The sequence below is a fragment of the Euleptes europaea genome, chromosome 3, assembly GCF_029931775.1.
Source record: "Euleptes europaea isolate rEulEur1 chromosome 3, rEulEur1.hap1, whole genome shotgun sequence".
Lineage (NCBI taxonomy): Eukaryota > Metazoa > Chordata > Lepidosauria > Squamata > Sphaerodactylidae > Euleptes > Euleptes europaea.
The window spans coordinates 111,978,274-112,000,296 of record NC_079314.1 but is presented as its reverse complement, the minus strand read 5'-3'; the positions used below and the strand labels follow the sequence as shown (position 1 = coordinate 112,000,296).

General features: G+C 43.9%; 1 protein-coding gene across 1 annotated transcript; it reads right to left on the bottom strand.

The window, feature by feature from the left end:
• Nucleotides 1–1,101: 1,101 nt before the first annotated feature.
• Nucleotides 1,102–20,723, bottom strand: GOLT1B (golgi transport 1B). Its single transcript, XM_056847328.1, has 5 exons — nucleotides 20,693–20,723; nucleotides 11,009–11,100; nucleotides 7,448–7,626; nucleotides 4,347–4,428; nucleotides 1,102–1,281 (listed from the first exon to the last, which is right to left on the bottom strand). The coding sequence occupies exons 1-5, from the start codon at nucleotides 20,715–20,717 to the stop codon at nucleotides 1,243–1,245; spliced, it is 417 nt and encodes a 138-aa protein (XP_056703306.1). The 5' UTR covers nucleotides 20,718–20,723; the 3' UTR covers nucleotides 1,102–1,242.
• Between the last annotated feature and the right edge of the window lie 1,300 nt (nucleotides 20,724–22,023).

Sequence of the window (22,023 nt, the reverse complement as noted above, 5' to 3'; positions counted from 1 at the left end):
TCCCAACACGCAAACGACTGAATATTTCTTTATCTCGCTGTTAGGTTATTTACAGAAGAGGTTTGCTCTGAAACGTGAAGTTCGCGCTGTAACATGCCGTCCCTAGAATGAGAACAGGAGGCTTTAGATGCAAGGGTCCCGATTCTGATGCCCGACCTGTGGCTTTAACGGCCCAAAAGTCATGACGTTGTACGATGCGGGGACATTATGTTGGCTGCAGGCAAAGCAGCAAAAAACACGTTCAGGGTTGGAGCACCTTTTTGGAGAGGTGGTCGGGTGGGGAGATTGCATTTCAAGAAATGTGTGAGCACCTCGAAACTGAGCAAACCGTTTCATAAGCTGGATGTGAGATGCATCCAGTTTAATTAAATGACAAAAGGGCTACAAACTTCTTATTTTTGCAGTGCATACATGTAACATGGATCAAGGAGAACCAGCCCCAAAGGAGTGCAAAACCTGTTTCCGCAGTCCCCGCCAAATCAAATAGCTATCAAAACCAGGAGTGGCTTCAGTCTGAAGTTAGTACCAAAATAAAAATAAAAATTCGGTTGACCTACTTACGTATTCCAGAGACAAACCTAATCGGAATTTGACATTTGGCTTTAAAGGTTTTCCTACAAAGCTTTATTTTTGCCATATATTTACAAGGTCGTATATAAGCAAAACTGCGTAGTGAAATCCTCTAGTGGCGCAAAGGTTAAAGATGATGATCCATCTAAAAATGCTGCAAGTCAAGCCTACAGGACGACTCTCTGCTTTCCATAGGCGACAACAACAAAAAAATGGGCATTTGCTTTCTTCCGAGAGAACACAGGTAGAAAGGTTGGCTGGTGGAAGGAGAGAAAGACCGTGCCTTATAGATGAAGCCCCTGCTTACTCTACCTTACAAACCAGGAGGTAAAGTTACAGGCACTGTTAGTCCCATTGGGGGGGGGGGGCGTTGCTGCATTTAGCACGTGCTCCAAAAAGTCTTGAATTGTTTTAGACTGCAGGTCTGCCCACGGCTTTTTCTTCCGTTCACCAAATTCCAGGAGCAGCAAGTCTCGGCCGCCCGCTTGCGGCGTCTTTCATTGCTAACGATGCTTTTTTTGTAGACTATGGTGTAAATTTAAAAACTTGCATCAAGACTTCGTTACAAACTTTGCCTTTGTACACAACCAGAATCTTTGTGCTGATCTTTTTTCTTCAAAAAGGACATTATAAATAATATAAATTTAGAACCAGTCTTCGGCACTCTCGTCATTATACCATGTTGTTGCTTTCTCCAACTTTATCTACGAGCTGTTGTGGGGGTGGGGGAGAGAAGAAAAGGGGAAAACAAGTTTTAATTCTGAGATTCTACCACATTTGAGGGATACTGCAAGGAGATATAGTTAGGCATCGCTGCATGTAAATAAGTAGGTGGCTGAAAGTGACTGAAATCAGATCCTACCAACTGAGGTCTTTATGTGGTTTACAAAAAAATTAATGCAACTCGGTATTAACTGCGGCAGTGTTTCAGCATGGTGTGCTTTTATACCGACACTGACAGCAACATGAAGATGCAATACAACAGAACAACAAAAAAACCGGGGGGGGGGGGGGGAAAGAGACAAGTATAAATGCTGTCAGCTCAATGACCCAAAAGGAAAAACAAAATTTAGAAGTCAGCTATTCATGCATTAATAGACTGAAGATGATTTTTTTTCAACTAACCATTATCGAGGTCTGTCTTCTGAGCCTACGCAGGCTTTGAAGAAAACATCGACAATTAAGCTTTCACATAGGATTTAACTCCATTAAGAGACCAATGCGTAAGCGATATGGGTAAAGATCAACGATGAGCAAAACATCAATCTGTTGTATAAAGACACTTGGACGACAATGCCAAATCAGACTGAGCGTGGACGAGAAAAATGCAACAGACATCAATACGGCTTGAACACCAACCCTACAAATGACTGCATTGGCAAATAAGCGTTCAGGGCTGTTGCAGTACGCTGGCATCGTAACAGAGGCATCGATGCCAGAAGCTGCACCATGGTACAAGGTTGGGCAGAGAAGGGCTTTATGTCCCTTTCGAAAGGCACTGTGGAAGGATACTACAGTGCAAAAAGGGGAAAGGGAGAGAGATTCGTGGTTTGCTATTTTGTTTTCATTTAATTAATTTTTTTTTTCCAAAAGTTTATTTTTGGTTTTAAACTGAAAATGACTATTATTGCAAGCCGCCTTGAGCCAGAAGGAAAAGGGATATAAATGTTTTAGTTAATAAATAAAACTCATGCATCTGGACTTTCAAGATACAATGCATAGTTAAATTGTGGAACTCCCTGGCGCAGGATGTGGTGATGGCTGCCAACCTGGAAGGCTTTAAGAGGGGAGTGGACATGTTCATGGAGGAGAGGGCTATCCATGGCTACTAGTCAAAATGGATACTAGTCGTGATGCAGACCTATTCTCTCCAGGATCAGAGGAGCAGGCCTATTATATGAGGTGCTCTGCAACACAGGCAGGACAATGCTGCTGCAATCGTCTTGTTTGTGGGCTTCCTAGAGGCACCTGGTTGACCACTGTGTGAACAGACTGCTGGACTTGATAGGCCTTGGTCTGATCCAGCATGGCCTTTCTTATGTTCTTAACAGATCGACCTCCACCACTGAGAGAGGCAAGGTAAAAGTTGCAGGGGAATTTTGTTCTAATTCAGGCTAGTGGTTTTCAAAGTAGGTTCTGGGGAACCACAGGTTTCCTCTAAGATTGTCTCAGGTTTGTCAGTAAGAACAGTAATAGCATGCAAGTTTCCGTGCAGAACAGATCGACGACCACCACCACTGAGGGAGGCGAAGTAAAAGTTGAAGGAGTTTTGTTGTCAGGTGTACTGTCCATTTGCTACCAAGCCTGCTTTGTGCTCTCTGCACCATTCAGTGAGCTTGTGCCAGATACACAGCTGTTTCCTGGTAGACAGGCGGATGCAGCAAGGGGCTGTGGCTCAGAGGCAGAGCATCTGCATGGCATGCAGAAGGTCCCAGGTTCAATCCACGGCATCTCCAGTTAAAGGGACTAGGCAAGTAGGTGACGTGAAGGACCTCTGCATGAGACCCTGGAGAGCTGCTACCAGTCTGAGTAGACAATACTGACTTGGATGGACCAAGGGTCTGATTCAGTATATGCGCTGTGTGAAGAAATACTTCCTTTTATCAGTTTTGAATCTCTCGCCCTCCAGCTTCAGCAGATGACCCCACGTTCTATTATTATGAGAGAGGGAGAAAAGCTTCTCCCTGTCCACTATCTCCATACCATGCATAATTCTATAGATCTCTATCATGTCTGTTCTGCACTGAAATCTGCATGCTATTACTGTTCTTACTGACAAGCCTCAGAGGAAACCTGTGGTTCTCCAGAACCTAGTTTGAAAACGGCCAGCCTAAACCTACCAAGTCCACGGCAAAGAGCGTTTTAAAAAATAAACTCAGCAAATAGCAACTACTTTAGATTGTCATAGCTGAGCTGAAAAAATACTTGATGATGATTATGATGCCACAGTCTACAGACATCAACTTAGAAACAAATGAAAGGGCCAGTCAGAGAAAGAAGCCAATTTCTGTTCGTACCTGAACTGGTATTAACCTGAAGCCCGCGTGGGGTAACAAAAAGGCACCCACATAATTTAACGATGACTGTCCAAGTTCAAGTCAAATGTATTTGGAACACTGTGGTCGAAGAAACTGCGATATACGGTGCTTCAGGGTATTGTGGGGCTCGTTCATGCAACACGCTAATCTGCAAAAAGTGAGCTGCAGAATTTGACAGGTTAGGTGGCCAAGCTTGCTGGCAGTGTCTGTTCAGGACAAAGCACCACAGGGTGTTAAGGGAAATCCTTTTCTGGCACACAGGATGGATGCAACACATTTTACTAGTGGGCTCTTTTCTTGAAATATTTTGGAACCACAACATCACACCATGATGTGGCTACCCCCCCCCCCCCGCCGGCTGATCTGGATTAAATCAGCATAATTTAGAAACCCTCTTACTTTTAGATACCTAGCAGCATTCACCACAGTAAACAATTGCAGAACGGAGGCACTTGGAGGTCCACATTTTGGATGCATCTCTTTGTAAGAGAACTCAGGAGGCTGACATGCCTTTTACCCTTACAGATTCTGTTAAGGGGTGTGCGACTTTAGAGCTTCACTGAGCTCTTCTTGAGAGCAGGAATTATCCTTGGGAAATGAACAGGGCAAAAACAATCTATAGATGCTTGCAGAGCTGCAAATCGAACTAAAAACTTCAAAGGCTGTTATGAAGTTAGGTATTCCCACCCCCAAGACATAGAAACAGAAACACGACAGTAGATGTGTTTTAATACTTACTGAACTTATACCAGGTAAATTCAAGAGGTAGCCGAGAACTGGCACTCTTCTAATAAAACCAACCACCACAGGGAAAAAGCCCCTTTAAACAATGAAAACAAAAACATTAGAAAAGTTGAAAACAACTTTAGAAAAGTTAGAAAACAAAAACATTAGAAAAAACAATGAAAACAAAAACATTAGAAAAGCTGTGTAAATTTACCATCTTTCTACATGACAATACAACAGTATTACAGTCAAAGCTGATTACTTTTTGTATCAACCAACAAATGGATATAGTGCTCTAATTCTGACTGGGGATGTTTTATTATAAAGATTTCATTTTCTTATATAAAGGATACAGATTCATGAATCTAAGCAACTAATAGTTTGCAAATGACTTTGCAAAATTTTGCATGGTTACATAAGCACCTCTAACTATTCAGTTAGAGCAATTCCTCAGTGGAAGAGGCTTCCTCGGGAGGTGCTGGGCTCTCCTTTGGAGATTTTTAAACAGAGGCCATCTGACAGCAATGCTGATTCTGTGAATTTAGGCAGATCATGAGAGGGAGGGCAGGAAGGGATGAGTCAGTGGTCGGCTCTCATGGCCCTTTGTTACATACCCAGTATAATACCAATCGTCACTTTGGGATCAGGAAGGAATTTTCCTCCAGGCCAGGGAGGTAGTTGGGAATTTCCTGCATTGTGCAGGTGGTTGGACTAGATGACCCTGATGGTCCCTTCCAACTCTATGACCCTGATGGTCCCTTCCAACTCTATGATTCTATTCAGACTGGTTAACTTTGTTAAGCAGCAGCTCTAACAAATCCACTGCAATGCAGTTAGTGACAACAGTCAATCTAGAATTCCCTAAAAACGAGAGGAAGAATATCTTGCTCAGGGAGCAGCCCTAAGGAGGTCTACCAAAAAGTCAGTCTCATTCTACTGAATTGGGCTTGGTACCCAGAAAGTGTCTTTATGACCGCTGTCTCAATGAACTTACTAGCTAATAAGGTGAGCCTACAGTAAAGCCATAAATTAATCCTTAAGGTGAGCCTACAGTAGAGCCATGAAGTAATCCCTTATTTAGAGGCTCAAGAGAGGGATTCACACAACTACTTTTATTCTCCTCTCTACCTCATACTGCTTCTTAACTAATTAGTTTTAAGCAGATCACTAAAATATACAACACTTGACCACATTTGAACAGTTGCAAAAATCAACCAGAAGCACATAAAATTATCGCAACTGAAACAGTGATAGGTCTACCGTTATCTTCTAATAAAAGAGGTAATGTCTCCATATGATCTATATTTTGGAGCAAATGAAAAATAAAAAAAATATTCTACCACAACAGCTTTCTGTTGGGATCAACTGAATACACATGTTCACAGACAAGGACCTCTGATCAAGAGATAAACAGATATAAGTTATCTAAAATAAATACATTTGAAAAAAAATTGCTTGATGACTTCTGTGTCAAAGGAAAGATAACCTCTGCGAATAAGCATTCACAGAGCTAGCAAAACCTAAGCCCTTTAGTGCAACATGAAAATTGAAGTTCTAACACCTCCACCACATTACGGTTAAGGAAATTTAACTGTGGTTTGGCCTGCTGCCTGTATTAACACCCATGATCAGAAAGCATGATATGGGATAGGTTTGCAAACTGTGGTCTGTGCTAACTACCATTTAGTGTGATGTCTGCATTTTGCTCCACTGTGGAGGACCCTGTACCTAGAGACTGGAATGCTGAGCAGATGGAAAAGGAAAGCAGACAAGTAGCTCTAAATCATGGTTTGCCTGTATACTTGGAAGGGCAAACCGTGGTTTGGGTTCTAAGCTATGGTCACTGAAAAATTTGGTATGATTTCGGAATTAAGCCACTGATTTTTACTGTGGGCAGCTAGCCCAGGTCTCGTGAAAGTTAGCTGATTACTGAAAATGCAAATAGTACGTTTCAAAAGGACGATACTATTTTATAATAGACTCGGGGTTACTTCACAGGAGCAATTCTACAAGGAAGTCAGCACACACAACCCCAAAGTTGGAGAAGATAATAATTCATTCTAATACAAATGTAATGATGTCAGGGTCAGGCCCTGGGTCACGTGTTCCCTTGCCTGCAATATAACAGCTAAACATTTTAAGTAAGTCATCCTCTCCCCATTTCTGTGTTTAACTATGGCTAAATGTTACAAAAGCATATTAGCCAAACCCTTCTTTATCTAGGTTTCACTAATCAGTTTAGTACCCCAGCTTCAAATCTTACTCGGCTTAAGTGTTAACTGCGGAGTCTAATCTAGTGAACCGGGTTGGCTTCCCTGCTCCTACACATGAAGCCAGCTCAGTGGCCTCGGGCTAGTCACAACTCTCTTCAAACTCTCTCAGCCTCACCTACCTCACAGGGTGTCTGTTGTGGGGAAGGGAAGGTGATTGTAAGCCAGTTTGATTCTCCTTAAAAGCTACAGAAAAATTGGAATATAAAAACCAGCTCTTCTTCTTCTTAATAGTGGTACTGATATACCATGCTTAACTGTGGCATGGGAATTTCGGGAAGCAACAGCACACAATCCTGCAGCTTGCTCCTGAAAACTGGATTGTGGTTAAAAGGTCAGGGGAGGGGCTGTGGCTCAGTGGTAGAGCATCTGCTTGGCATGCAGAAGGTCCCAGGTTCAATCCACGGCATCTCCAGTTGACGGGAAGTAGGTGAAGTGAAAGACCTCTGCCTGAGACCCTGGAGAGCCACTGCCGGTCAGAGTAAACAATACTGACTTTGATGGACCAAGGGTCTGGTTCAGTATAAGGCAGCTTCATGCATTCATGTGAATGTTATGCCTGCACCAGTGCCAAGATTAATGGGTTTCATTTAGCAACTTAGGGACTAAGCAGACCGCTTGTCCATGGCCTCTTTATGGACAGTATTACCTCTAGTGTTTAAAAAATACTTTTCTGGAAATAGATAGCATTCCAGTTTATAAAGTTAGAAGCTTCTGAGACTGCCAGACTACGCTCATTAACCCTCATGCTTAAAACTGCAATTATTCGATGATGCAGTTTCATGATAGCAAAAAAGAGTTACTCTTCAAAACAAAAGCAAAGATCAATTGGAAAAGCCTTACCGGAATAAGAGGAAGAAACCATAAATTTCAAGGACCATTCCTATCAAGGGCCAACCAATAAGAACGATGAGCACGCCTCCCAGAAAGAAGGCCGAGGCTTTCATTTTGTGCTTCTGGAAGAAGAATCTGAATGTCCTTTCTAAACCGATCACGAAAGCCAGGCCAGCCACAAATAAAACCTGAAAAAGCCGAGAGTAGCAATAATAATAACCACCGCACGATGAAGGGGAAAATAGTATTTTAGCCCACAAAAATATTCAATTTTTACAGAAAATGGGGGGAACCCTATGTCTGAAACCCAAGCTAATTCTCATGTTGCACCCATGACAATGTAGAACTCAAACAAATGTACTATTTGAAAGCATGTTTTGGCACAACACAAAAGCTGAGTTTGTTGGAGCAAATGAATTAATTTGTATACAGTTAGAAGAATTTGCAGAGTTATTAGCTTGACTCTTATTAAGAAACAGTTGTGCTGGGCCAACAAAGTTTTCCTTGTGCAAAAAGTGTGTGACTAGAGCACATAACAAAGTTGATCTCTCTGAACTGCAAAGCTTTCGATTTGTTCCAGACAATATACTTGGAAGCTCATGAGAGATGCATAAACTGGGTGAAATGCAACAATACCAAGGTCAGGGATAAAGTAATCAACATATTCTGCATTTGTAATGCTGGTTTCACTCTGCTGACATTAAAGTTCTTGCCCAGCTTATCTTCCACTCAGCTGTGTATTTTATAACTCCGATAAGATAAAACCACGCACCCAAATAATAGTAAACGTCTAGACAAGACATTTACAATTGTTCAGGTGTACACTGCAGATCATATCAGACGTATAATGTTACTGCAAGCACCAAGTACAACCCACTGAAGTCAATGGGAGTGTTAGAGCACATATCTAAATATCGGTTGATAAAGTTTATTGTTTGTGGCCAAAGGTCATCACAATCTACCATACAAAACATTAAAATAACATTATTATAAGACTAAAATAACTTTAAAACAATCTGACCACCAAGAAGCTAGTAATTAAATGTTAAACTCCCTAATTAAAAACAGCTTTAGCTCGGATTTTCTTGGCTGCTAAAGCAAAGAGTGACACTTTGTAGGAAACATCAGGGTTGGCATCTGATAGGATGGGGCTTTAATTGCTGAACTCTGGCTAGCTTGTACTCAAGATGTCAGACACTTGCATAGGCAAAAGTAATGGCTACCGTTAATATTCAGAAGTCTCAACAATGACTTACTAATCAATCAATAATCTTAAGGTAGCGCTGCATGTATTTTGATGGTGTTCTCTTGGAGGACCGCAGGACTGCCAGATAACGTTGGGGCCAGGCTATTGCCAAATGTTCTCTGCTTCATTGCAGCTTGTTTTTTTCCACTTACTCCCAACTTGTAATATCTGCTTTCCTGCACCAAGGTCTCTGCCTCCATTCAACTTTGAATTTCCTTGGCCAAATATACAGCACATCAGAAATATTTCCTCACAATACTCTCTTCTCTGTTTCATTGCAGACCAACATTAGCCTGGGTACAAAGTACCTACTGAGTCATGTGAAAAGGATTTTTTAGGAAAGGAAGACATTACAACTAAATGAAAATTCAGATTCTGGAACAGCAGAAGCCCACGCTAAATATGGATTTCTAGTCATTTACTATCACAAGTATCGTTGACAAGCTTAAACTCACACATACAACAGGTGCAGATACATTTTCAACAATGTATGCTTTAAAGCACTCCGTCTTGGGGAGGGGCTGTGGCTCAGTGGTAGAGCATCTGCTTGGCCAGCAGAAGGTGCCAGGTTCAATCCCCAGCATCTCCAGTTAAAGGGACTGGGCAAGTAGGTGATGTGAAAGACCTCTGAGACCCTGGAGAGTCGCTGCTGGTCTGGGTTGACAACAGTAACTTTGATGGACCAAGGGTCTGATTCGGTATAAGGCAGCTTCATGTGTTCAGTATAAGGCAGCTTCATGTTGTCTCCAAATCAGTGGAAATACTTAAAAGTAAAACTCCAAAAAGTTGATAGCCGTAGTTCATTAGGTGGCGGGCTAGCACTCGACTCTACATTCAGTGTGGGCCAGTCGCACACGCTCAGCCTAGCCTACCTCACAGGGATGTTGTGAGGTTAAAAAGGCGGTGAGGCGAGCAATGTAAGCTTCTTTGGGTCCCCGTTGGGGAGAGAGAAAGGTGGTTCATAAATGAAATCAATAAATAATTTGTCTACACCAAAAGGAAGATGGACCAATTGGTCTGATCCAGCTAGGATCTTCTTATGGATACTGAATACGTCTCTCATCCAGCCTAGACAGCAGCCTCATTTATACAGCAACAACACTACATGTGGTGCTTTCTCCTGCAGATAAGCCAAAAGCAGGTCTTTGCTCAAGAATCTGACATCTGAATTTACAACTGGCAGAATGCAAGTAGAACTGTCTTTTTTTAAAAGGAGCAAATGCAGATACTTCTGGCCTTGTTTCAGTACTGCACCAGGGGTCCATTGTGTATGGGATGTGATTTATGTCACACACAAAAAAAGAGATGGCATCACGCATATGCTCTGGGAAGGAGTTACAAGCATAAGAGGCAGCAAGGGAGTTATCTGAAAAAGCAGGAGAGGTCAGTCAGCTAAGGATGGCAGAACTGGAAAAATGAAGGCTAATCAAGAAATCACAGCTGAGGAATTTATTTTGTTTTGCCGCCAAGTCGTAGCTGACTTACGGTGACCTCTGGTGGGGTTTTGAAGGCAAGAAACAAACAGAGGTGGTTTGCCACTGCCTGCCTCTGCATAGCCACCCTGGACTTCTTTGGTGGTCTCCCATCCAACTACTAACCAGGGCAGCCCTGCTTAGCTTCTGAGGCCTGGGTTATCCAGGTTGGGGCCAACTGAGGCACAGGGGTGAGGCAAGTCTGCAGACGACTTTAAAGGTAGAGTGGTTCGTCAGTGGAGGTGGTAAGCTCTCCTTCCATGGAGGTTTTTAAGCAGAGGTTAGACAGCCATCTGTCAGCAATGCTATGACCTTAGGCAGATGATGAGAGGGAGGGCATCTTGCCCATCTTCTGGGCATGGAGTAGGGGTCACTGGGGGTGTGAGGTAGTTGTGAATTTCAGCATTGTGCAGGGGATTGGACTAGATGACCCTAGAGGTCCCTTCTAACTCTATGATTCTATAGTAAGGACAAGGAATCCGCGCTGCATGCTGAAGGAGATGTGAAAGCAATATGGGAGGAAAGAAACAGGAGGAGCTACTTCTTTCATGGGAAAGGAATCCAAGGATATAGCACTACAGCATTTCTGGCTCTTCATTCTTCCTGCTTTTTCCACATCCCTCTTTGCAAAGCCATGTGCTGAGCGCCAAATGGCTGCCAAAGAAAACCAAGTTTCCCAAGGCATAAGCAACCAAGGCAATCCCGTCATCCTTAAGTGAACACCTGGCTAAGTACTCCTTAAGATTAACTTTCTCTCAGGTTGTTGTACATATGCCAACTACACTGCATATTTGGAGGGAAGCGTGTTCAGTGGATCTTATTACGGAAATTTGACTTGTGTAAATTACTTACGTTTCCAATAGCCAAAAGTGCTTTGTCAAAAAATAGGATCATTCCAAAAAAAAGGAAAAACACTCCAAAACCCGTAAGTCCCATTCCAATTTCTGTAATACAAAAAAGGGGCGTTAGTAAAAAAAAAACATAAGACTCGGCAGTAAGGAAAAAAAGAAATCAATTAAAATATACAAAACACTCTTTAGTAAGTGGTGTTTCTCCTAACAGTCACTGAACCGTTCACACCTACACCCAACAACCTGCCATCATTTAGGCAAGCTGCAGCATATACAAATGGAAGAATTGCCTTCCCACAGTTGATCAAAGGCTCACTTAGTCCAGCAGCAGCAGGCCTCTGAGGAAACACTGTTGGGGTACCAATTCAGATGCAAAAAAGGCAACCTTGCCTGTGATTTCCCCTTGGTTTTTCCCCCTTTTATCTCAACCACGCCCCCACTAACAGCAACCCTACTTTAATATTTTTGATGACTGTCTTCAAATCTGTTCAAAAGGACTAGATCCGGGGTGTCAAACATAAGGCCCGGGGGTCGGATCCAGACCCTTGAAAACTCTTATATGGCACGTGAGCCAGCCGAGGCAGCCAAACCCCCCTCCCCGGCCCGACCAAGTGACATTTATGTCATATTCGGCCCTTGTAGCAATTGAGTCCGACACCCCTGGACTAGATGCTAGAAGACTCTATTATTCCACCACAAAATGACCACAAAGCTTTTTGTAGGGAGATCCAACAAAGAGTTATCAAAATTAGAGGCAAGAGATCCAGTTCAAAGGAACAGCGAGACATCACCTCTCCTCTCTCAAATTAAAGCAAACATTTCCAGCTTTAAGAAAAATGTGCAGTTACTAGCAGGAAGCAAGATTTAACATGCACTGAACCTCTGTGACCTCTGTGTCACAAATTACCCCAATATACTAGTTAGGGACTTTATTTCTTCAGTTGTATATTTATTTTCATCACACGAAAATGGCTCACATTTGATACACAGTGAAAAGCTAGTCTAAACCTAAACTACTAATTGAAAACTGGTATCAGGCTACTGCCTTTCTCTGGGAGCAAAGAAAAAGAGACAATGGGGGTTACCACACTTGTATTCCCAGCGATGTATTAAGTTTGAAAATGTTATAAAAAATACTGTTCGCACTTTGTTTGGCCCCTTTAGCTGTGAAGACATCTTCCAACCATTTATAAGCCGTGGTATCCAAAAACCCTTTTAAAGCAGTGTTTTTTATAACATTTTCAAACTCTTAATACATTGCTGGGAATACAAAGTGCAGTAACCCCTAGCACCTTGGAGAAGGTTTTGTCAAGAGCTTATGCGAGTATTGCAAATGAAAGCCCCCTCTACCTTCCAAAACTTCATAGGAAATGGAAAAAGACTGCCTGGGGGGGGGGAAATCTCTTTTGTACTTGCAGCTCATCTTACTTTAAGCACCTCTAATTGTTGAGATCTGTCAAGCAATCCTAAGTCTTGCAGTCAAATATGAAGTACACAAGACGTTATAGCATCCTAAACGAATCAGGTAAACTCCACTCTATATCAGAGACAAAATCCTGCTACTTCCAAAAGGCAGGGGATGATCAAGGATGAAGGATCACACACAAACACAAACCTTTATTGGCATAATTACGATGCCATAAGGATCACACATTTTGACAAACTATCAAGGCCAGTCAATGTGTATAGACCTCTGTCCATACTACAAGAAAAGCAACTATCTTAATGAAACACAAATATTTTAGATAAGCGCTATCCAAGACACCTTCAAAAACAACCAAAAACAAAGAGTTAAAAGATGGAATACAAACAGAATGAATGGACTGAAGACAAGAAAAATAACATTGGATTTTCCTGTTAATTCTCTTGCTTGTTTGTAAGGCAATGGTACATAACCTTGGTGCTCAACTAGGAGGAGGCAGATTTAAAGATTGGCCCTCAGCTGGATAAGGAAGCACCAGCTCGGGTGGTTTCTTCTGTCCTGGAGAAGGAAGCCGACTCAAAGATGTGGTCAGCTGCCTATATTAAAAAAAGCAGGTGGCGCTAGGAGTGAAGACAGAACCTCAAGGTGGTAGTAGAGCCAAGACTATTCTCAGATAGCAGGGCGGATAAAAATCCATGATTTTTAAAAAAATACAAAAAAATCAGATTATAAAAAATTAAATAGGATTTTTAAAAATGCTTTTTGAGGAAAGAGCTATCTAAAGATAGTTTTCTATTTAAGATACATTATTGTCCAAAGGTTATTCATCGTGAAATAAGGATTAGTTTTTAATTATGTAGCATGAGGCTGTATTTTCGTGCAATGTTTAAATTTTTGGTAAATGAATTCCATTAATCCGTTCACAATCTCATGCTCTTCCGGAGGTTTCTGTAAGAGTATTTTTGGGCAGTTTTTCTATCTAGAAGATATTATCACAGATGCTTGGTTTTGCAGTTCTCAAAACTGTGAATTTGTGTCTGCAGAGAAAACATGCCTCTTCTTCACAGCAATAATGCTATAAAATAAACATACTGAGGAAAAGACCTTAATCCCACTGTTCCTTTGCAAATCTACGTACACAGAATAAACTCCTTAAATTTCAAGAAGTTCAAGGAATAGAATGTTTGGAGTGGAATAGATCTGCACAAGGAGCTAAGTGTGAGGAGGGAAGGGCCAGCAGTAAAAATGAAACTGAAACCTTTTGAGCAGAATATTCCACAGGACTTGGGATCTTCATGTGCATAGCCTGAGCGTTAACATTTTATCCTCTCCCTGGAGGAGAAAACCTATAATGGTAGGCCATAAAAGAGAGTAGAAAACCATAGTTTAAATCTAGTCTTACTGACTACTGACTTAAATCAATTTGATTTAAATCAAATCCACCCTGTCAGATAGAGTTGGGGGACTCATCTCCCCTCTCTGGGCTACAGAAGGACAGCAAGAACCATTGCTAGGCAACAAGGAGAACATTATTTTTTTCCAGAAGGTCTAATATCAAAGCTTAAAAAGGATGCTTATGTTCTAGCTGTCCCACGCAGTGAACAATGGAAATAGCCTTTACTGAATAGACTGAAGGCACCAATTCCACCCAGAATGCTAAATCTCTATTGAAAAGAAATGGGATTTTATTTTCAGACAATTCTTTTGGTCCTGCCAATCAGTCCAAAGCCTCATGCATGCAGATTCAAAGCCTCTGCAGCCACTATCTAACCCTCACAGCTGAACAAAATTAAATACTGGCAACAAATGTGAGTTTTATTAGTGATGAACTATAACAAAAGTGAGATGGAACTGTCTTCTATTACTGGAAGAATTATGAATAGCACTTAATTGGGGGTCTGTGCTAGGACACAGGAAAAATAAAGGAAATCTGGATTCTGCCTCTTCGGAAATCTGAGGCCATCTTTCTTCTACTAGGAAGGTATTCTCTGCTTGGTTTTGCACATATCATGTGCAACTCCTATTTCATCGGCAACTCCTATTTCATCGGCATTAATTTTCATCTAAAATGTTTAGAGTCAGGGTATTTCAGTCACAAGATTGATTTATGTTAGCTATCCTACCACCCACAGCGGGTTCTAATCACACAGTGTTGAAAAACAATTTCCCCTTGCTAAGCAGGCAAAAATTAGATGGTTTGGCACAACGTCTCGGGGGGGGGGAGAGAGAGAGAGACGGCCGATCTGAGATCTGAAGGAAGGGAATTAATGCTTAAGAGCCAGCGTGATGTAGTGGTTAAGAACAGTGGTTTGGAGCGGTGGTCTGATCTGGAGAACCGGGTTTGATTCCCCACTCCTCCACATGAGCGGTGGAGGCTAATTTGGTGAACTGGTAAAACAAAACTAAACACAAACAACTAAAAGCCAGCCAGTGTGATGTAGTGGTTAGCATCATACTAGGATCAGGGAGACCCAAGTTCAAATCCCCATTCTGCCATGGAAGCTTGCTGGGTGACTTTAGGACAGTCATACTCTCAGCCCAGCCTACTTCACAGGGTTGTTGAGAGGATAACTTGGAGGAGAGGAGAACGATGCAAGCCTCATTTGGGAAGAAAGATGGGGTATGAATAAAATAAGCGCCAGGGTGGTGCAGTGGTTAAGAGCGGTGGAGTCTGATCTGGAGAACCGAGTTCGATTCCCCACTCCTCCACATGAGCGGCGGATGCTAATCTGGTGAACTGGGTTGGTTTCCCCACTCCTACACACAAAGCCAGCTGGATGACCTTGGGCCAGTCATTCTCTCAGCCTCACCTACCTCACAGGGTGTCTGTTGTGGGGAGGGGAAGGGAAGGTGCTTGTAAGCTGGCTTGATTCTCCCTTAAGTGGCAGAGAAAGTCGGCATATAAAAACCAACTCTTCTTCTTCAAGCAAGGAAAGTACCATCAAATACAGGCCGCTCTTAGGGCCAAAATAGAGGCGACGACATCAGCCTCATGGCTGCCACTGCCATTTTAAAGTCGTTTTAAAAGGCCGTGAGGGCCCAATCCTGATCAGGCCTGCTTTGAAGAAGTTGGTGTTTATATGCTGACTTTCTCTACCTTTTAAAGAGAATCAAACCAGCTTAAAACCTCTCTCTACAACAGTCACCTTATGAGGTAGGTGAGGCTGAGAGGGGAGGGGCTATGGCTCAGTAGTAGAGCATCTGCTTGGCCACCAGAAGGTCCCAGGTTCAATCCCTGGCATTTCCAGTTAAAGGGACCAGGCAAGTAGGTGAAGTGAAAGACCTCTGCCTGAGACCCTGGAGAGCCACTGCTGGTCTGAGTAGACAATACTGACTTTGATGGACCAAGGATCTGATTCAGTGGAAGGCAGCTTCATGAGAGAGCTCTAAGAGAACTGTGACTGGCCCAAGGTCACCCAGCTGGCTTCATGTGGAGGAGTTGGTAATAGAACCTGGTTCTCCAGATTAGAGTCCACTGCTCTTAACAACTACACCATGTGGCAGGCTAAGATGCTCTTGCCCCCCTCCAAGAGCCTTATCAAGTGCCAAAATGGCCACACACACACACAGCTGTTTCAGCACCTGAAAATGTGAAGTGGAAATGCAAGAGTGCCACCCTGTGGGCCTGATTACGACTGGGCCCTCGCAGCATTTTTTAAAATAAAGGCAGCATCTTCATTGTGGCCATGAGGATGCCGTCACATGTAGTTTGGTTCTTAGGCTGCAATCCCATGTGCTCTTACCTGAGAGTAAGCACCAATGAACAAAGTGAGACTTACTACTGAGTGGACACGCATAGGACCATGCTGTTAGTCTCTTTGTTAACACGGAGATAGCACTGGCTTATTTTGTACCATTTAAAGCATTCCGAGAGGTCCACATCTTTGACTTCTGCCAGTCAACTGTAAGCCCTCGGCTATACCAAAGAAACCAAGTTCAGAACATATTTTGAGGTGGTAATTAAAGGCTGCTTCAAACACGACTTGCTTTGTGCTCAGGGATGATGCCAGAATACAAAACGTCCACCCCATGTATCTTGTTTGAACTACACTGAGCATGCCCAAGCTTCTGGATGCACCCATAGCCGTTTTTCTGATCCTGGCCATCATATAGGAGGAGGAGTTGGTTTTTATATGCTAATTTTCTCTACCACTTAAGGAAGACTCAAACCGGCTTACAATCTCCTTCCCTTCTTCTCCCCACAACAGACACCTTGTGAGGTAGGTGAGGCTGAGAGAGTTCTGAGAGAACTGTGACTAGCCCAAGGTCATCCAGAAGCCTTCATGTGGAGGAGTGAGGAAACCAACCTGGTTCTTGACATTAGAGTCCACCACTCTTAACCACTACACCACGCTGACTCTCTATATAACTAATACTACTTTGATATTCTTGTTTATGAACTCGTTCTGTTAAGGATGCTCCAGACACTTCATTGCATCACAATTTAAACTTTCACATTCATTGTGCAAGATTCCTGTCTTCTTGGGCAACCCTGATGATTTTATTTTAGGATAAAGAAATAACCAACCTGGTCACCGCTTGCTTAATTAACTGCACAGAAAGGCTCTTCCTCTGGAAAGCAGTTCACAACATGCTCACCTACCCTGATGACATTATCTGAGAGTGCTTCAAGGCAATTCTGAGTAGGTGCGAGTTTTAGAATCTACGATTAAGCATTAAGTTCTTCCCAGTATGGATACACCGAACTGTAAGTTCTAGCTGAGGTTCCCAGTATCTGACTCCAAGAGCATGAACTGCCATATAATGTTATTCTGCTAACAAGTGTTGCCTTAGCTTTTGAATTAAAACATGCAAATGGAGCAAGGGAAACCCAGGCCTTCAAAGTTGTTGACATCGTAAGAGTGCCCCAGTGCTCACCTAACCAAGTAAAGTCGTTGCCATGCACAAAGCAATGAACTGACCCCACATCCGCTGAAAGCAATCCAGCCCTTACAATTTAGTCTTCTGGAAATGGAGCGATGAGACACAAGGCAGTACTCAAAAGCATCTCACTTGCCACAATGGGGCAATGGACCACAACCAAATGTTATTAACAACTCAGTTCATACAGAGCAGACTTGGCATGCTGGTCAACCTTCCTGTTATATATTTTCAATTGACTGCTGTCAAATACCCAACAAAGGCAAGAATGATCCTGGGCAGGTGGCAGGAATGTGTGTGTGCCGTCAAGTCACAGCTGACTTATGACAACCACATAGGGTTTTCAAGGCAAGAGATGTTCAGAGGTGGTTTGCCATTGCCTGCCTCCTCGTGGGCTGAGAGAGTTCTGAAAGAACTGTGACTGGCCCAAGGTCACCCAACAGGCTTCATGTGGAGGAGCAGGAAATCGAACCAAGTTCTCCAGATTAGAGTATGCTGCTCTTAACCACTACACACCACACTGGCTCTCCCATTCATCCACATTCATTACAACTTACGTTAGTTTTGTTGTTTCACAATAACTGTTAGCTAAGTATCAAACCTGTTGATAACTGAAGTATTTTTTTCTTCTCTAATACAGTTGATGCTTTAAAAATAATCAAGCAATATTGATCAAATTTTTCTTGACTAGTTAAATGGCCAACCCAAACACACATAGCGCTTTAGCAGCCACGTTAACCTTTTGCCTTTATTGCCTCCCATTCTATGTCTATGCCATGCCACACCCTAAAACACAGCATTTTCCTCCAGTGGTGCTTCACTTCCAAATGAACTCCGACCACATTCATGCCATTACCCTTCTTCCTCTCCTCTCTCCTATTATATGTGCCTGGCTGTAAGTTCCTTGGGGGAAGGAACCTGTCTCTTTTTTGCCTATTGAAATCTGCAAGACACCCAACAGCCATGCTGCATATAATACAGGTCAACTTATGACCAATTCACATAATACAAGGCCAGCAGGGACTTTTAATGAGACGTGAACTAGGAGTTCTGTGCTTCCCAGACACAGACAGCCCCAATATGGATCAGAACCACATGGAGAGGGTCCTTAAGCCTTTCCCGTTTCGCCAACCCCAAGGATCCACCATTTCCCTGTGCTGGGGAAACTTACATGTAGCCATCTGTACATGCTAAGCTTCCGTGCAGAGCAAATAATGACTCCCCAGAGCTGCTTCAGGTCAGGAAAATGGCACAGGGGTGTGACTCTGATCCAAACCAGATAGCATGCACCTGGAAATTAAGTCACTACCAGGGAATTCCAAGCACACATTCCGGAAATCAGGGGTCCCAAACAGCAATTTGGAAATTGCTCCCTTTGGTGTTGGATTCATGGCTGAATAGAGGTGGAGGGCTGTGGCTCAGTGGTAGAGCCTCTGCTTGGCATGCAGAAGGTCCCAGGTTCAATCTCCGGCATCTCCAGTTAAAGGGACTAGGAAAGGCAGTGATGTGAAAGACCTCTGCCTGAGACCCTGGAGAGCTGCTGCTGGTCTGAGCAGACAATATTGACTTTGATGGACCAATAGTCTGATTCAGTATAAGGCAGCTTCATGTGTTCATGTACGTTCACATCTGACTGACATCCCTCTCAGACCTTTCACCTGGTGTTGCATTAACATACAACACAATCTGAGTGTGGATGGGGTGAGAAATAGCTCCTTCAGGTTTTTTTGTGTGTGGGGGGCTTATTCTGTTCCACTTTCAATGACTGAGCCCCTGCTAGATGAAGGTTTAAACTAGTAATATTTTTATGCATTTCCATAGGAGCAGCCATGCTTGCTGCAGCTAAATCAACAAAAGAATTCTCTGGCACTTTAAACAGGGGGCGAGCAGAAGCTTTAAAACTAAGCAAGTATTACTACAGCATCAGTTTTTGAGGACTAGAGCCCACTTCTTCAGACACAATGATCACCTTATCACTAACCCCTGCATTACATCTGATAATGAAGGCAAAAGCTTTATGTTGGAATTAAATTGTGTTAGGTACCTACCACAAAACTGTTCATTATTGCTTTCACAGACTATCACAATCACAACACCTTAAAGACTAAGATCATGGCATATGCTTTCATGCACCAGAGCACACACTATGCAGTGATAAAGTGGGCTATGAGTCACAGAACCATATACTGCAACATGTCTGCCAGCCTTTAAGGTGCTGGTGGTGGAAAGCATCGTCAAGTCGCAGCCAACTTATGGTGACCTTATCGGGTTTTCAAGGCAAGAGATGTTCAGAGGTGGCTTGCCATTGCCTGCCTCTGTGTAGCAACCTTGGACTTCCTTGGTGGTCTGGTCTCCCATCGAAAGCTAACTAGGGCTGACCCTGCTTAGCTTCTCTGATGAGATCAGCCTGGTCTGGGCTTCAAAATGCTACACGGGTATTAGTCTTTTATGTATTCTGACCCAGATGCTGTTTCAAAACCAAAAAGGGAACAAGCATTCAGACACTCCATTAGTCTGTGGTAGAGCATCTGCTTGGTATGCAGAACATCCCAGATTCAATCCTTGGCATCGCCAGTGAAAAGGGAAAAGTATCAGCTTTTGTAAAAGAGTGCTTGAATCCTGGACAACCACTGCGCCAGGGTGGTGCAGTGGTTAAGAGCGGTGGAGCCTGATCTGGAGAACCGGGTTCAATTCCTCACTCCTCCACATGAGCGGCGGACGCTAATCTGGTGAACTGGGTTGGTTTCCCCACTCCTACACGCGAAGCCAGCTGGACGACTTTGGGCCAGTCACAGCTCCTCAGCCCCACCTACCTCACAGGGTGTCTGTTGTGCGGAGGGGAAGGGAAGGTGCTTGTAAGTCAGTTTGATTCCCCCTTAATTGGCAGAGAAAGTCGGCATATAAAAAAACCAACTCTTCTTCTTCAAGCAAGGAAAGTACCATCAAGTACAGGCCGCTCTTGGGTTTCCCCACTCCACACGAAGCCAGCTGGATGACCTTGGGCCAGTCACAGCTCTCTCAGCCCCACCTACCTCACAGGGTGTCTGTTGTTTGTAAGCCTGTTTGTGTCTCCCTTAAGTGGCAAAGTCGGCATATAAAAACCAACTCTTCTTCTTATTCAATGACAAACGGATAAAAGGTAAAACAATTATAACAACGAGTTCAGAAAAGCGGAACAACAAGTGCAGCGACGGGACATTATGGCTAAAAACTAAAAAGAAAGAAAGAAAGAAAGAAAGAAAGAAAGAAAGAAAGAAAGAAAGAAAGGGCATTTCTAGTTTTGAGGGGTTCCTCTGAAGCCTCCCTCCTCCCCGCGCCCTGTGTTGTGTGAGGCCCCACGTCGCCTCCCGGCCCGGCCCCCTTTCCCCTGCCTTCACCCACTCTGAGTATCCGTGAGGGAAATCATGATGGCAGCAGCGAGGCGCCGGCCCGAGACGCTCCGACACAAAACGGGACGAGGCGAGCGAAGGAAGAAGGAGACAAGAGGAGGGAGAGGAGAAGCAGCCGCCACGTCTTCCGGAAACACGCAGCCCCCCTCAGCCCGTCCCCGGCTTCGGCTGCCGCCGCCGCTCAGCAAAGCGGCCTCCCATTGGGCAGGGCGCGGGCAGCCAATCAGCGCCCGGCTTGTTGCCCGTTCGACTTCCACTCCCCCTCTCTCAGGGTCCCGTCATCGCTCGCGGCGGGTTTCGCGAGGCGAGGAAAAGAAGGGCCAATCAGGAAAGAGAAGGGCGCGCGCGCGCGGCGGGCTCTTGGCGGGCGGAGGAGCCGGTCGGGAGGGGAGGGGACTGAAAGGGAGAGCGCGCGACCGGCGAGCTTTTGATTGGCTGAAAAGGGAGAAGGAAATGGGCGGGGGAAAGAAAGGGGCGGCTGCTGATTGGCGCGTCCGATGAGAGGAAGGTCGCGTCTCTCCTTCGCGAGCCTGAGAGAGAGGGGAAGACAGTCTCGGTTGTCAGGTGGGTCGGCTAAGTGGAGCCTCCGCGTTCAGAGGCAGTATACCTTCTTTTTTTTTACAATATATATATTTTTATTTTTTATATCCATAAAAAACAATATAGTAATAATAATTAGAGGCAGTATACCTTCAATCGCTGATCCTGCATCGAGTTGGGTTTAAGTAGCTCAAGGAAGTGCAATGGGGTCCGGCCTCTGTTTTTTTGTCTCAGCAGCCCTGTGAAGGAGGCTAGCCTAAGATCACCCAGGTAATTTCAGGGCTAGGGGGAGGGGCTGTGGCTCAGTGGCATGCAGTGGCATGCAGTGGCCTCTGCTTGGCATGCAGAAGGTCCCGGGTTCAAACCCCGGCATCTCCAGATAAAGGGACTAGGTAAGTAGGTGGTGTGGAAGACCTCTCCCTGAGAGCCATGGAGAGCCGCTGCCGGTCATAGTAGACAGTACTGATTTTGATGGACCCAGGGTCTGATTCAGTAGAAGGCAGCCTAATGTGTTCATATGCAATGTGTTCAATGTGATGAGGGCAAGTAGAGGGGCTTGCATGCATTGTTTACTGAATCTGGCTGACCCCCTGTTGGAAACAGGTTGCTGGACCTCTTGGTCTGTTTCAGCAAGTTGATGCTTCGTGGCTGTCCTTTCTCTGGGGATGCTAATGGAAAACAGAGAAAGAAATGCGAAAACCGCTCATTTGCTCTTTCCCTCTCTGACACGCACACGGTTCCTTATTTCAAGATAGTGGTAGAATAGTTATTTATTTAAAATTT

Excerpts from the sequence above, each read along its gene's own strand:
- GOLT1B (XM_056847328.1), bottom strand. The coding sequence starts at position 20,717 with ATGATTTCCCTCACGGATACTCAGA. Across the intron at positions 4,429-7,447 it reads GGTTTCTTCCTCTTATTCCG|GGGCTTTTTCCCTGTGGTGG; the intron begins GTAAGGCTTTTC and ends CATTGTTTAAAG. Across the intron at positions 1,282-4,346 it reads ATTTACCTGGTATAAGTTCA|CTCGTAGATAAAGTTGGAGA; the intron begins GTAAGTATTAAA and ends CCCCCACAACAG.